Source organism: Aplidium turbinatum, chromosome 1, assembly GCF_918807975.1.
Source record: "Aplidium turbinatum chromosome 1, kaAplTurb1.1, whole genome shotgun sequence".
NCBI classification, from domain to species: domain Eukaryota; kingdom Metazoa; phylum Chordata; class Ascidiacea; order Aplousobranchia; family Polyclinidae; genus Aplidium; species Aplidium turbinatum.
This window is the reverse complement of record NC_137472.1, coordinates 23,160,401-23,175,137: the sequence shown is the minus strand read 5'-3', so window position 1 is coordinate 23,175,137 and position 14,737 is coordinate 23,160,401. Positions and strand designations below refer to the sequence as shown.

The following is a 14,737-nucleotide window of genomic DNA, read 5'->3' as shown; positions in this document are numbered from 1 at the left end:
ATTGGATCTATCGGGACACTGATGGTTGATACCGGTCTGTCAGATATATAATGTCCTCTGTGTTTGGCGGTGTGTTGAAAATGCTCACTGGGAAAAAGTTCCCCCAGAACGTCAGAGCATTGCGAATGGGAGCTGAAGAGGCACTTCACGGAATCATTCAAGATAAACCATTATATTGCAGTGGTGACCTATTGAAAATTCTCGAAACCGAAGCCAGCAAGAGTCAAACTACCTAACTTTGGGTTGATGTCTTGATTCAACCTGTCCTTCTCACCATGATGTTCCTACGGGCTGAGCGCGAAAATAAAGGTAGCATCTGCTTGTAGGTTGCCAAATGAAGTGGCCAGTCACTCTCGCGCAGATGCTACCATACTTCTTTGCTGAGGGGCATATGAGCTATGTGAGATATAGGTTGGGCTACCTTTATGAGATGGAACGGCTACCACAAGAGGTGTTGTCACACTTTATGAAGGGTGAGCATGTTATGCACCATTCTGCTGGCTTATGGAATGGCATCTGGAGTGATATGATAATTGAGACGACCTTCATGCAGTATGGGCATGCTCCTGGAGGGATAGTTAGCATCATGCTTAAGCCAGAAATGCTGAAGGTATGGGCCCTTAGTTTGCATGCATGCAGCAGGTTGGAATCTGATCTGGATGACATGATGGATGAGGACACTCAAACTAAGGTCACACAAACAAAAGGCAAAAGCCAGGATTGCTCAAGACAAGAAAGACCGAGATGGAATCAAACAAAAATTCGACACTTGCATTAATCCTTTACATTCTGCGGCACACCTCAGTGGTATAGTCAATGTAGTTAGCGGCCAGATTGGTTCAAGTAAAGTCGTCGTCATGCACTGCCATTTTTTCAGTCCCGATTGTGACAACAATGTCCACAATGCTGTCACAATCGGGACTGAACAAATGACAGTGTATGCAGGAAAGTCGTTATCGCAGGGACTTTATGAAACCATCACGAAAAAGGTTGTTACTATGGATCATGTGATGTGATGCATCTATGTGATGTACATGGGCAACACAATGTACAACAGTGTAGATTATTTGGCAAAGTGGTAGCCATCCTTAATTATGAATTGTATAATATGCTTTTGGTAGTCTGTGCGAGAATTCAAATTTGCAATTAAAGAACATTTGTTACAATAACGTAACACCTGTGGTCGTTTTCCTTTTCATATTTTCCTCCAAGGTTGAATAGTGTATATGATATAGAAGATATTTTAGTGTTACCGTGGCCATCTAGGAAATAAATATTATGTAATACGATATTAACATAACACTTAGTTCTAATGGATAGCTTGACCCCTGGGTCATTCCATTATATTTCAGGTCATGAAAAAACCAATACTCTTGGAAATGTTTCATACTTTGGCAGTAAGTTCACAATCATCAACTGAGCACACCAAAAAAAAAATTTTTGAAATTGACCAAGTGGTTTAGAAGTTGTGGGGGTTTGAAATTCACCACCTGACAGGGGCATCGTGCCCCCCAAAAATTCAAGTTTTGCTAATATCTCGTAATTTATAGCTAAAAAAACAACCAAAATATGTAGAATACCATTTTTGGGGGCAAGGAATCTGAATTTCCTGTCAAAATTGGTGAAAATATATCATTTATAGATGAAAACAACGTTTCAAAAATTTGGGGGGGGATAACTTTGGGGGGTGCTTTGGCCATGTAGCCATGACCAAACTCAAAATTTTTTTTTCTGAAATTAGTTACCTGTTTATGTTATGTCTTTATGATGAGTTATTTTAGTTGTTCCATCTGTTTTTTGAGAGGAACTGCAGTTTAAAACTGATACTCAGTTTGGCAAAATTCCAATTTCTTTGACATGAAGTTTTGGCATTTTTGAAACAGCAAATTGCAATGTCTGTCATCTGACAGTGATTTGTTTCAATCCATATGATCAAAAAAGTTAAAAGTATAATTAAATCCCATAGGTACAGCTTAGAAATTATTGAGTGAGGATTAAGCAGTAAAAAATACACCAAATTGCACATCAGTCTAGTTAAAAAGTTTTTCAAGTTTGTTCAGTTCTTGCGAGCTAAAAGTGTAACTTCTACCATTGGATGTAACCATTGGATGTAGAAGGTAACCATTGGATGTAACCATTGGATGTAGTTTCAAAAGTGCAGAAGTGGGTGGCATCCAGCATATCCTCTTTTCCAAACCAAACTGTATAACAAGTCCTTTCCTGCTGAATAATAAAAACATCATAGCCAGGCAGTTTTCTACTTCAATAAAAAGTTAGTTCAGAAATGATAAGGGTGCAGGTGCTGGTTTGATAAGAAACGGTAGTAAAATCTTGATCAGACTAGCTGTGTGATATCAGCTGAATAATAAAACATTGGTAGTTTGACGCATAAAACAATTCTTAAAGAAATGGACCATAATATGGCTGAACCCTGCAAATATTGTGACAAAGCATCAGTTATGTTTCAATTATTTTCATTTTTTCGATATACGTATATGGGATTATGGGTTGATATTTTCTAAGTTGAATATTTTGGTTTATGCAAAACTTACATCAATCAAATTTCGTGAAAATATTTTGTGTGTGAAGCATATTTTGTGTGATGACTGTTAAAAATTTAAATTCTATGGACTTTGAGTCTGATTGCAAATAAATAAATTATACTGTACTTCAATTGCTTTGTTTGAAAAAAAAAATTTTTTTGGGATCTTTTTCTGAACGCTCCGAAATATTCCCCCAAACTTAGCATATCAAAAATAAATTAAGAAAAACTTTAAATCTAAATTACCATTTGAAATGTTCATCTTGGCATATTTTTACGGTAATTGCAATTTAAATGAATTCCTTAGATCTTAAATTGGTAAAATGCATGTTTTCCAGGGTTGTCGGTATTTTACCCGACCCAAAAAAACCCGGGTGTTTTTTTTTTAAAAAACCCACTTAAAAAAAACATAAAAAAACTCAGAGCATCATATTTGTCCAATTTTTATCAGAAAATTGAAAAAATGAACCAAAGTACTACAAGGTACTTAAAACAAACTTCAAATTAGGACTTAAGGATGTGATTGTGAAGGAAATTTCCAAGGATAAATTGAAAACACAGTGGATATTTCTGTACACAAAAATCAAGTAATGCCACTTTGTACTACACTAAAACTCATTTATGCAAGAAGGCCTCATCAGCCCTAGTGCATTATTTTATTGAGTTTTGTCAGCTTGTACTGTGAGTGAGAGGCACTTCATTGGTAAAAAGTAGTATTTGAGGTGAAATAAGCATGAATCTACCTTTTTTGCATCTTTTTTCTGTGCAATCCTGATGTTTTCAGTGCGAAAATCGTTCAAGGTAAAAAGTTATTGTCAAAAAATGAAGGCGCAAAATGAAAAAATGACTGCTCAGCTTCTAAAATCCTACTAGTGGCCGAAAATTTAAAGTGTAAAATGTTAAAAAAGCATTTAAAATTTGCAAAATTTTAGAAAGAATTTTGACCACCAGTCCAGGCAAGGAACAATATGGAACAACAAAATTGAAGTGTGTTTATCAAAATATAAGTCCAACTTAACATCCCCCCCAAAAAAAATGTTTGTTTTTTCTTCGGCTACATGGGCAAATTTCTCCCCAAAAGATATACCTCAAAAAATATTTATAATCAAATTACTCCAAAACTACATGTTTTTCTTATATTCTGTTTGCAAATTTGGATTCCTCATCCCCCAAAATGGTATTCTACATATTTTCATCAACTTCCTAGCTTCAGTATAACAGATATTGGGGCATTTTTACTTTTTGGAGCTGAAATACTGCCACCGTGCGGTTAAAATTGAAAATGGTGTAACTTTAAAACCCCTCGACCAATTTCAAAATTTTTTTTTTGTTGAGCTCAGTGGGTTGCCATCTCTCACATATGTCAAAATCAACCAAATCGGAGAGGGTGGGTGGCATTTTCTCTAATTTTGACCTGAAATATAATGGAATGACCCCCCTACAACCTAGGAATAGAGACAAAAATCACCTTCCTAAGGTGAATAGGTAGGGAGTTATGGTCATTTATAGGGAATGGCAGCCATCTTGGAAATTACCATTATGTAATACGATATTAACGTAATAACTAGTTCTAATGGATTAGCTTGACCCCTACAACCTAAGTAAAAAGACAAAAATCACCTTCATATAGTGAATGGGTACAATTATTCAAATTTACAATTACTCAATGTAATTGTGTGTGCAATGTTTTTACTTGGGAATACTAAATAGCCTGTCGCCCATTGCATTTATGTTCTGTTTTTCTGGAAGGCCTGTCCAAAATTCGAACTCTTTGATGATTTCAAACACACGTGACCTATGCCGCTGGTAGTAAGGATCATGTGGTAGAACGAGAGGAGTAAGAAAAGTTTATAAAAATACGAAAAATTGCATGTTTTCCCATTTTTTTTAAACAGCACGCTACCAAATACATTTTCGTAATCCGTTTCTGGCTCTGAAGAAAACCAATTAAAATCAGCAAATCCTCGTCTAAACCACCAAGGCTGTGTGTGTTCAGTTGACATGATTTTGTGGTACAGATCAAAACAGAAAAAAGAACTACAAACGAACCATAACACATACCCCAAAACAAACGACGTGATTCAGTACGATCGGGGTGACAACGTCTTGGAGTTATCGAAGCAGTATGGTTGAAAAAACCAAATAAACCAATACACAACCGTGTACTAAACTAAAAAAAGCCTAAAAAAAACTAAACTAAATGTAACCAAATTTTTTTGAAGTAACAGACAACTCAAGTCAAAAATTGAACTCCTACAAAACTTGACACATGATCTCAGTATGGCATTCTTGTGGTCCAAGACAGCTGTCCTTAAAACCATGAATATGAGGTCTGTTCGAAAAGTATCCAACTGATTCTCTTCCCGCCAAAAATAGTTATTCCCACACCTGCAAAGATTTCTAGTCCTGTTAAACGACGATCTTCTAGTACTAAATGGCAAACCTAGGTGGGCTCGACAAGAGAGGACACGTTGGACAGCTCGATGTGGAGGCAGGGTGTGGAGGCGATTGCGCCACTTGGAGGTGAACCCGGCCACTCTCGGTAACGGGGACATCACCGGATTAAAACTGGACTACTACTACTACTTCTCAATCACCTTCTTATTTCGACTAGTGAATGGCCTCCCTGAGCGTTGTTTCCTCTCCACTGACGTTCAGCCATTTTAAAGCAATTAAACCATTCCTTTATCTCAGTTGGTCGTAAGGCCTCATCTCCAAAAACATGCTGGTGTTTCAATTAGTTTTAGTTTGACTATTACCAAACTTTTGGTTAAACTTGATGCTCTCTGTTCGGTGAGTTCTGTAAGTGTAATTCAAATGCAATTTGTGAAAAAAAATCTACAAACACATTTCAGTATACCCTGCATTCAGTGCTTAACACTGAATGGCATGGCCGATTCACTTGAAACGATTCACACAGGCGGAGTATTAGTCACTTTAAATGCTCCTAAAAAATTGGTGCAGGTAGCACTACTTTTGGCAGGAAGAGAAACGGTTGGATACTTTTTGAACAGACCTCGTATAATAACGACAAAACAGAATTTACACAATTACAAAATAGTGTCGTCACTAGTCTAAATGATTAAGCTGCAATGAAATAATATATGAACGTTGCTACAAGAGTCACTCCATCGCAAGTGATCCAGAGGTGTATAATGAGACCACGGAACTTTGAATTGAAATCTAGCAAGTTTATAGAACTCACCAAGTTTTTTTTATTGGATTTACCCTGTTAACAGCTTTGCGAAAAAAAACAACTCTTAGACTAGTATCTGTTGTCTCTTTTGAGTTTTAGGCCTTAAAAAATTGTTTCGCCTGTGTGCACTCAAAAAATGGGGTGTGTTTAAACCATGGCTACCTTCATACACATCTGTTAATAGCCAAAATCTCTGGTGTGAGTAGGTATTAATATACTCTGCGTATATTTGAGCCACTTTAGTGCCACAGCAATCTGTATGCATATGTTTTGCCAACGTGCAATCTGGAGGCCCGTCAAGTTTCGACTTTAAACTAAATTTGCCTCATATTTCTTTGAAATGATAGTTTTGAGAATCCATATAGCCAAAGTGTGATCACTGAATCTCAAATCATTGCAAACATTTTACGTTAAAAAATGGCTAATCTTTCCTTATTACCAATGTTGCCAGACGCTTTTAGGATTTCCAGCACAAGTGTTGAAATCTGGTCTATTGATTATATGGTAACAATAACGCAAATGTAGCTCAAAAATCACACAAAATATACAGAGACTAGATTTATTAACTATTGTACTACTCAAATTATCAACTAATACTAGTGATTTAGCTACTAAAAGATCGGCTTCCAGTCACATTTGAAGCTGCACGTTGACACGGTCTGTGTATAAAGATCGCCATGTTTTATAACTTTAGCTTAGAGTTCAAAATCGAAATTACATTGGCCTCCAGTTTGTGTAAAAAGATCACTGAACTTTAAACTTAATTTTTAAAAGTTTAAAGGTCAGAGTTGGAGACAATTTTACACGGTTTTGTGTGCTATGTTAATCAATTCTTTGATAAAAATGTTAAAGTCAATAGCTTAAGAAATTATGAAGTTAATAAAATTTAAATAATTGTTTAAACTTCGGGGAAAACTCAATTTGAAATTCAGTTTAAATAATGACAATGCTGTTTTCAGATGACGTTGTACTTTGGGTAACGACGGGAGAGAAAGCAAAGCAGAGGCTGGAGACTTGGAGAGCAGCTATAGAGGATAGAGGTATGAAAATAATCAGCCAAAAAACAGACTATCTCAAACTACAGATGTCAACAGAATATACAGCAAAGATGAAAATAAATTTGACAGAATTGCATTTATATGGAGAAGTGGTGAAGCAAGTAAAAGAGTACAAGTACCTTGGTTCGACAGTCCATGAAAATGAAACAAGTGACAAATAGGTGACAAAAAGGTGTCAGACAGAATGGTGAAAGAAAAGTTGAAGGGAAAAGTTTACAAAGCAATGGTAAGACCAGCAATATTGTATGGGATGCAAACGGTAGCTTTGATGCTACAAAAGCGAGGAAGGCCGGAAAAAAGGTGGAGAGACAGTGTAGCAGTTGCTCTTGAATTGAAAAAAGAGGATGTTATTGGCAGTATGATGTGCAGGACTGTAATGTGCACCGGCGGCCCTATTTGAAGTGGGAATAAAACCAGAAGAATGAAAAATTCAAATTATCCCGCTTGGTCAAATTTTTAAGTCGGGTTGGTGAGCTCTATGAGCTTGCTAAATTTTAATTCAAAGTTCTATCTGGTGATTGAAAATTGCTGATTTTCTGGATGACTTAGCATGAAATGACACAAGTGAATGGTAGCTTTTTAAAATTCAATGTATGCAGACAGGTGGGAATGTACACTCAGTTGGAAAAATTGACTGTTAGTCACTGTTATGTCAAACATGCATTAAGGTGAAACTGGGAGCATATGTGCTGTGGTGATACTAAGTTTCACCATGCTGCAACCGCCATGGGAAACTTTCAATAAATAAACGTCAGTTTGATTCAAAATCAATTTTTAATTGTGGCAAATGAGCATCCTTAAGCACCTTCAAAAATTGGTCAGCCACCAGAACATCGTCGTCCTTTGAATACAACTTTACGAGTGGGAGGCCTGTTAAGTTGCTTTTCTCATGTACAACAAAACACATGAATGTGCTGCGACCAATAAGGTTGGCTAGCATCGCCATCATGTCGCTTTCGTCCATGCCGATCTGTGTGGGAGAAGGCATAGAGGCAAGACAGCATGGAATGGCTTGGGCAGGAGTGTGCACGAATTCTGGCGGTAAAACTAACAACCGTTTCAAATTATCGATCCTCTGCACCAGTCCATAGTCGACGTAACGTACATATGGAAGTTTTGATTCATAACCTGCGACTTCAGCCCGGTGCCAGTCATCATCTTCGTCAAAACAAGCCAAGCAAGGATATCCCACAGCAAAATCATCTAACGAAAGGGCTGTCATGACAAACCCTTTTCCTTGTGGAAAGATATTTTTAGTAGGTAATCTTTTCAAATACACCACATTATACTGATCGATATGTGAAACAATACAATCAAACCTTTCTCCAATAGACAGCGATTCCGCTGGAGGTATCTCATTGTGCCAATCGCTTTGTAAAGTGTTTGCTGCAGCAGCTTCTGACTTGTTTGAAAATGTATGAACATTAACTTCGCCATCACTTGTAATTAAATTTTTTCGAGGAGTTAGAGGTAACGACTCGTCGAGAAAAGCATCTTCGAATCTCCCGTCAGTGTCTTTGTTCTCCACAGACGACAAATTAGTCAAAGGGCAATGCTGATTCACAACATCCCTAAGATAATTTGCATCAGAATGATTCTCCGGATTCAAAATGTCTACAGGTGTGACTGTGCTTCCAGCATTCATGGACATAATATCGTTTGAAGAAACAAAAGTATTAATATTTTGAGGAAAGACAGCTAATGCAGTGTTGTCAGAAAAAGTAGATTGGTCAAAAGATTGCTTGACAGATGGCAAGCTGCTAATGCCATTGATTGATGTAAATGAAAAAGCTACGTCTGGTGAGGTCGGTTCAGCATCGCTACATAGCTGTTCTTCAAGCTTCTTTTGGTCAAACGTTGTATCAGATCGGCCTTGAGAAGAAGCATCTGCACTGGCCAAACAAAGGTTTTCAGCACGTTGGTAAGCTGCTTCGGAAAGCTCGAAATGCAATTGAATTCTGCTCAGAGGTGTTGATGAATCAGCAGTCAAACTGCAAATAAATAGTATTATGTTCTGATTTTTTTTTGACTTACCGGTAATTGTTTCAAAAACAATTTGAAGGACTAGCGCATTGCTGTACTCTTGTCCAGACATTAAAACAATTAAACTGCTGAACAATAACGGGTCAAAATACCCTGCAATATTGTATGGTAGCGCGACAGAGATATTCAGAGTGAACTGGCAATCGTAAAAAAACGAAGGGTCAATGGATGGAGTAAACTAAATACGAAGAAGGGAAAAAAGGGACTGAACATTTGACAGATATGCATATGCTAGAAGTGAAGAAGACCATTAAAGACCAAATTGATACAACTAAAGTAGCAAATAAAGTAAGATGATATAACATGGGCCAAGAAAATAAAAAAATACGAATGTAAAGAGAATACAAGAATGCCCAAAAAACCCACGAAAAGATAATTGAAGGATAAGGTAGACAAAATCGGACCAAAGAGAAGTAGGATGTGATCCAAAAAGAAACATTGGGAAAAAGGATCCAGATCCAGAAAGAAAAAGAAAAAACAATCTCTGCAAAAAAACAACCGACCACTAGTGAGGACAAAAGTGAATTTGGATAATGATGATTGAGCAATGAAAAGCAATAAACTCAATTTCATTATACATTTTGCTCTATTTTTACCACACAAGTCTGGATTTATCTGTATATTTCCACAATAAAACATTCCAGATGAGCTTAGCATCAAAAATTGGAATATAAGTTAAACGATAAGCTGTTATATATTATATACTGTTATAACATCGTCAGTCTCACAACATCCTTGTCCCTGCTTGGTTACCTTTTATCAAACTGGCTGTGCTACGTGAGGTCCAATTATGTAAGTGATTTCTTGTTTTAGAGACTAACATTAAGGCAATGCATAGGTTGCGGAATCTATGTAACGTCAACACTCACCTCTGAGACGAAGAACAACCGAATTTGAGGATAGGAAGAGCAACTCCTTTTAAAACTAGCTTTCTACCTACATCATCATCATCAGAAAGATAGAGTTTAACAGGAAGTGATTCCCAGTTTTCAGCTATTCCTTCTGCAGCTACAAGCTTGCATCTTTTGTTGAGAACAAATTCCTTTAAAAAAAAGCAACCAGTATTAAAACCTTCAATGCAATCTAAACAAAATTGGGCAGTAGCGTGCTACTTTTGTAGCAGCCCTTTTTTCGGTAGGGTTAGTTATAGCGCCACTACGTTTTTGTTCGAGTTGGCGCTGCAGTAGCACAAACTACTTTTTTTCCAATGTAGCAGATAGGCCCTACATTTGCTTCCATTGTACTTATGCTACCCGCTACTTTCCAAATAAAAAAAGAATAAAAAATTCGTTTCTAGAGATATTTTGATGGAACCATTGGCGTAACGATACATAAGAATAAAATTTCAAGAATGCATTTTCCATAACGACGTTGAAGTGGTGATGTAAGCAAAGGTGATACTAAAACGTGATATGATTCGTTTTCAAGGTCAATTCAATTTACAAGGCCAGATTAAGACAAAGGTAGTGCGTAGATTGGAAGTAGTGGAAGTGCGCGCTACTTTTGATCCAAGTTACCAGAGCGTGCCAGTTTTCATAAAATAGTAGGAAGAGCGCCACTCTTTTAGCATTTTGTAACGGCTGCTCGCTACTTTCTAAGCAGTGAATGCTCACCTTTGAAGCAGTCTTGGATAACTAGAATATTTTTAGCGTTTCTTAAGTAGATTGGTACTGTAATTAGAGCTATTGTCCAATAAAACCTTAACCCAGCAAACTGTCGACTTGAAGCGGTTGACTGTCCCATGTATTATCAGTATAAGCCTTGTTAATCACTTACAAACAGTTTAACAGCTTCATATTTTAATCATCGTGCAGCATCATCCTCAGTTTGATCATGTAGAGATCATTAAAATGTAGAGCTTTCACTACACAAGTGTGTCTTCTTCGGTATAATCTTACTCGAATAGAAACTATTGAAACTATTCAAATATAATTCTATTTAAGATTATACTGAAGAAGCCACACTTGTGTGGTGAAAACTCTATTCTATATTTTAATAAATTTATCTTTCTGATTTGGGGTGGTATTGTTTATTTTAAACATCATTTTTATGTCTTTGTAAAGTCATAATTGCGCTGAAGTCATAATTGTTGTCCAAGACTTCACATAAGCTTAAACATAATCATTAGCTTGCAATGGGTATGCTAACAGTTAAAGTGATAGAAGCACTTAGAGAAAAGTTCAATGAAAGATTTTCATTTCTTGGTGAATAAACCATCACTTTACAAAATGGAGCCAATCAGAAAAAAAATGTATGCAATCATAGGGGAGTGGGGGGCGCCTTAAAGTTTAAGGAACTTTTAAAAAATAACATGAGGATTTTCATATCAAGCAATTGTTTTTTTGATATTTTAATAGCATAATTGAATTCCTCACCCATGAAGAACGTGGGAATAGACACTTTGTTCATCATAATTGGACAAGAAATGGTGACTTTCGAGCATTTTCACAAAATACTCCCATGCGCAATGGCGCCACTAGTGGCAAAAATGTAAAACTTTAAATTGCAATAACTTGAAAACGACACAAGGTATCAAAAAACTTCCAACAGTTATGAATATTATTCTAAAATATGTACCAAAGATGCAGAGGTGGGCACCCGTTGCTTTTAAAGTAGCGCGCTACCGCCACTTGTACCAAAATAGCGAGCGCTACGCTACCAATTTACAAAAGCAGTGCGCTACCCGCTAGCGCTACTCGGACCAAAGTAGCACGCCCTACCGCTACTTTTGTCTAACATGACACTAGACAACCCTCTTCAAATCCCTAATGACGCAAATATGTCCTTGAAAACGAATGTTATAATTCGTTTACACTGTCATTTTAACGTCGTTATAGAAAACATGTTTTAAGGGAAATTTATTGTTACGCATCATTCAAAAACACAAGCATTTAAAAATGAAGGTCACTATAAGTCCTTCCCGCTTTGGCTAAGCACATCTTTTCCTACAGAGAGAAGTCTCTCTACCGCAGCCCTGGAAGGAATGGGGGTGTTATATTTAATGAACAGATGTTTTAACTCGGTATTCGAAAAGCTCAAGGACTTGCTCCTGTCCGAAAAAAAGGCGTCCACAATTGCTGTTTCCTTATGCACCGATGTTTCACGGGATGGCGCCAACACACCAAAAAATTCATCCTTGGAGTCGTGACTGGTGTTGGTGTCACCTTGATCGCAGGATCACAGCTCCATACCATTGAACGAGATTCCCAACAGACCGAAACTTTGCAACCAAACCGATTATCTAGCTGCTTGACCACGCCAGTGTTGCCAAAAAACGAGTGTTTTTTCACTTTAAATTGAAAAGTAGCGGGAGTGCGACTGAAACAAGTAGCGCCTCTCCCGCTACTTTGGAAAAAAATAGCACCGCTACTGCAGATGCTACTCCAACTAAAAAGTAGCGCCGCTACCACTACTTTTACCAAAAAAGTAGCGCGCTACTGCCTACCTCTGCAAATATGTAAAAATGAAGAAAATCTAAGAGATCGTGGTGTTCACCATTTGTTGAATTATAATGGAATGACTCATTAGAATTTAAACTAGGTTAGAATTATTTACATACAATTGTTACATACAGTTTGGAATTAATTATAACACAGTTGTCTTTTTCTAATAAGATGATACATTGGGATGGGCTATCACGAGTCTAACATATAACAATGACTGAATTAACAAGCAATTGTTGTTGAAAGTTATTGAAATATACCACATGAATAAAAACTTTATAAACTTCAAACAAATTGAACAAAAATAATTAAAAAGGCAATATAATGCAAGAGAACAACTGCACGCCCAGCAAGCTGGTGCAAGAGAGAGGCCCAATTACGGATCCATAGGATGCACTGCCTAATAATTATAAATTCAAGAAAAATGTACGACCAGTCCAATTGATGTCAAGTTATCTTGTTGTGTATCGCGATTTCGAATATTAAATTCTCTTCAGCACAACTTTATAACAGGCAAAGTAAAATCTTCAGTAGGTCAGTTTAGGAATGCAGCAGTTAAGTTTAGAAAGAAGTCTACAATAGTGTTTTTCGGTTGCTAAGAAACAAATAAATTTAGTCTGCAAGCAGTAGTGACAATATTATGTAAATTATGAAGGGAAAATTGAACAAAGTTTGTTAAACATCAATTCATATTGCTAAAAAAAAGACCGCCTAAAAAGACCAAACAAAAAATAGCTTGCCAAACACTCTTTCAAAACGCCAAATTCCTCAAATTTGCCCATATCCTTCTAGAGCAGTGGTTCTTAACCTATGGGTAATTACCCACATGTGGGTAATTTCAGGATAGCAGGTGGGTAATCAGCTGAACCAGAATATTTAGAATTATAGATGTAACAAACAATGTCACAGAGCTCTGTAAGTGGTAAAGTTGCTTTATTACTTATGCTTTTTTTATGTTTTGAGTCCGTTCAAAACAACCAAACAAGCACAGTGATATTTTATCATTTTTAGAATTCTTTCGTCATAGTGATTTATTTTTCGCATCATTTTTGTTGCCGGTTTTATGTATTTCATTTTTGTGACATATTAGTAAGATTTTTCTTGTATAATCAGTTCAGTTACAGTTGTTTTATGAGCAAGCTTGATGGCTGCGTTGCTGTTAGCAGTTGTTTGAAGTAGTTTATATAGCTAAGTGTACATTTAGAGTTAGTGTTGAGACGAGCGAGCTATATTCTTTTGAAGATGAAAGCTTGAGAAAATTCTGGGGAATGATGGGGAAAGCAATAAGCATATCCAAAAGTTGTGCAAAACCACTAACATTGTTGACTATGTTTCATTCCACTTATCTCTGTGAATCAGCATTTTCAAGTGTTGTTGCTTTGAAGTCAAAACTTCGAAACAAGCTGTTAGATCTGAAGTCAGATTTGCTTTGTGCAGTATCCAAAATCGCACCCAATATTGCATCGATTGTACACAAAAACAGCGCAAATGTCTCACTGAAACTATTGATGCCGTTCTTTACGTTAAATGTTGTTTTTGCTGAATAACGCTGTTTTATATTTTTAATATGGTAAAATAGATAAAATTAGATTTTGGGTAATGGGACTTTGATCTGGACAGAAATGGGTAATAAGGGAAAAAAGGTTAAGAACCCCTGTTCTAGAGTCAGTTTAAACTAAGGGCGCAAAAAGAAAAGTACCAAGTATATTGATGCTGATGGAAGTCCAATTTTTGGGTTCTGATAATAATTAACCCCTTTAAATAGTATTAGCTAATAGCTATTGTGACATTTGCAGCAAAATAAACTGAAAAAAGTGAATTAGCTTCAATGAGTTGTACTTCATCAACTAACAGGTCGTTTTTAGACTTTCGTACATAGCGTTTAAGAAGCACCGGGCCAGGAGTCAACAGCTACGTAGGCATTGAATAATGAATATCCACATGTAGATCTGCAAACACAGTTAAGAAGTCTCTCATGTGAAATGAAGTTAGTAGCTGTGCATACGAGTGATCTCATCGAATGTAGGACATCATGCAGTACATTCTGCCAGCACTCAGTAGGTAAGCGTTTCGACTTTAAGGCTAGTTGAATACCTTTCCAAATAACGCCATTGCATCTCTCGACTTGTCCGTTTCCAGCAGGATTGTATGGCTTGGTTCTGCTTGTGGCTACTCCTCTTTCCAACAAAAACTATTTTAGTTCTTGACTCATAAAAGAAGACCTTCGATCAGAATGTATGTAACCAGACATTCCAAAAACGGTAAACAATGAAGTTAATGCTTCGATCACACTTTCAGTGGTCTTTCCTTACATACAATATAAACTTTCCTTCCGTTACAAGACTGGCCCACTTCGTGAAGGTGCGTAATCTGCCTTATTCAATTGACAATGTAAAACAAACTATAGCTGATTGCATAATATGTAGTGAACTGAAACCTCGTTATAGAGCAATTT

General features: G+C 36.7%; 1 protein-coding gene and 1 long non-coding RNA gene across 2 annotated transcripts in view; one reads left to right on the top strand and one right to left on the bottom strand.

Moving 5' to 3' along the window:
* Nucleotides 1-4,425: 4,425 nt before the first annotated feature.
* The window catches only part of LOC145770231 (uncharacterized), an 80,945-nt gene continuing 70,633 nt past the window's right edge, over nucleotides 4,426-14,737 (bottom strand). Inside the window, exons 8-9 of the mRNA XM_082581830.1 lie at nucleotides 9,709-9,881; nucleotides 4,426-8,787 (exon numbers count right to left, since the gene is read on the bottom strand). Of these exons, the coding sequence (XP_082437956.1) occupies nucleotides 7,548-8,787; nucleotides 9,709-9,881 (1,413 nt within the window). The 3' untranslated portion in view covers nucleotides 4,426-7,547. The remainder of the gene's footprint in view (nucleotides 8,788-9,708; nucleotides 9,882-14,737) is intronic.
* On the top strand, nucleotides 5,383-13,399 carry LOC145770241 (uncharacterized). The gene is made up of 2 exons (XR_014289137.1): nucleotides 5,383-5,485; nucleotides 13,077-13,399. It is a non-coding gene; the product is annotated as an uncharacterized LOC145770241 (long non-coding RNA).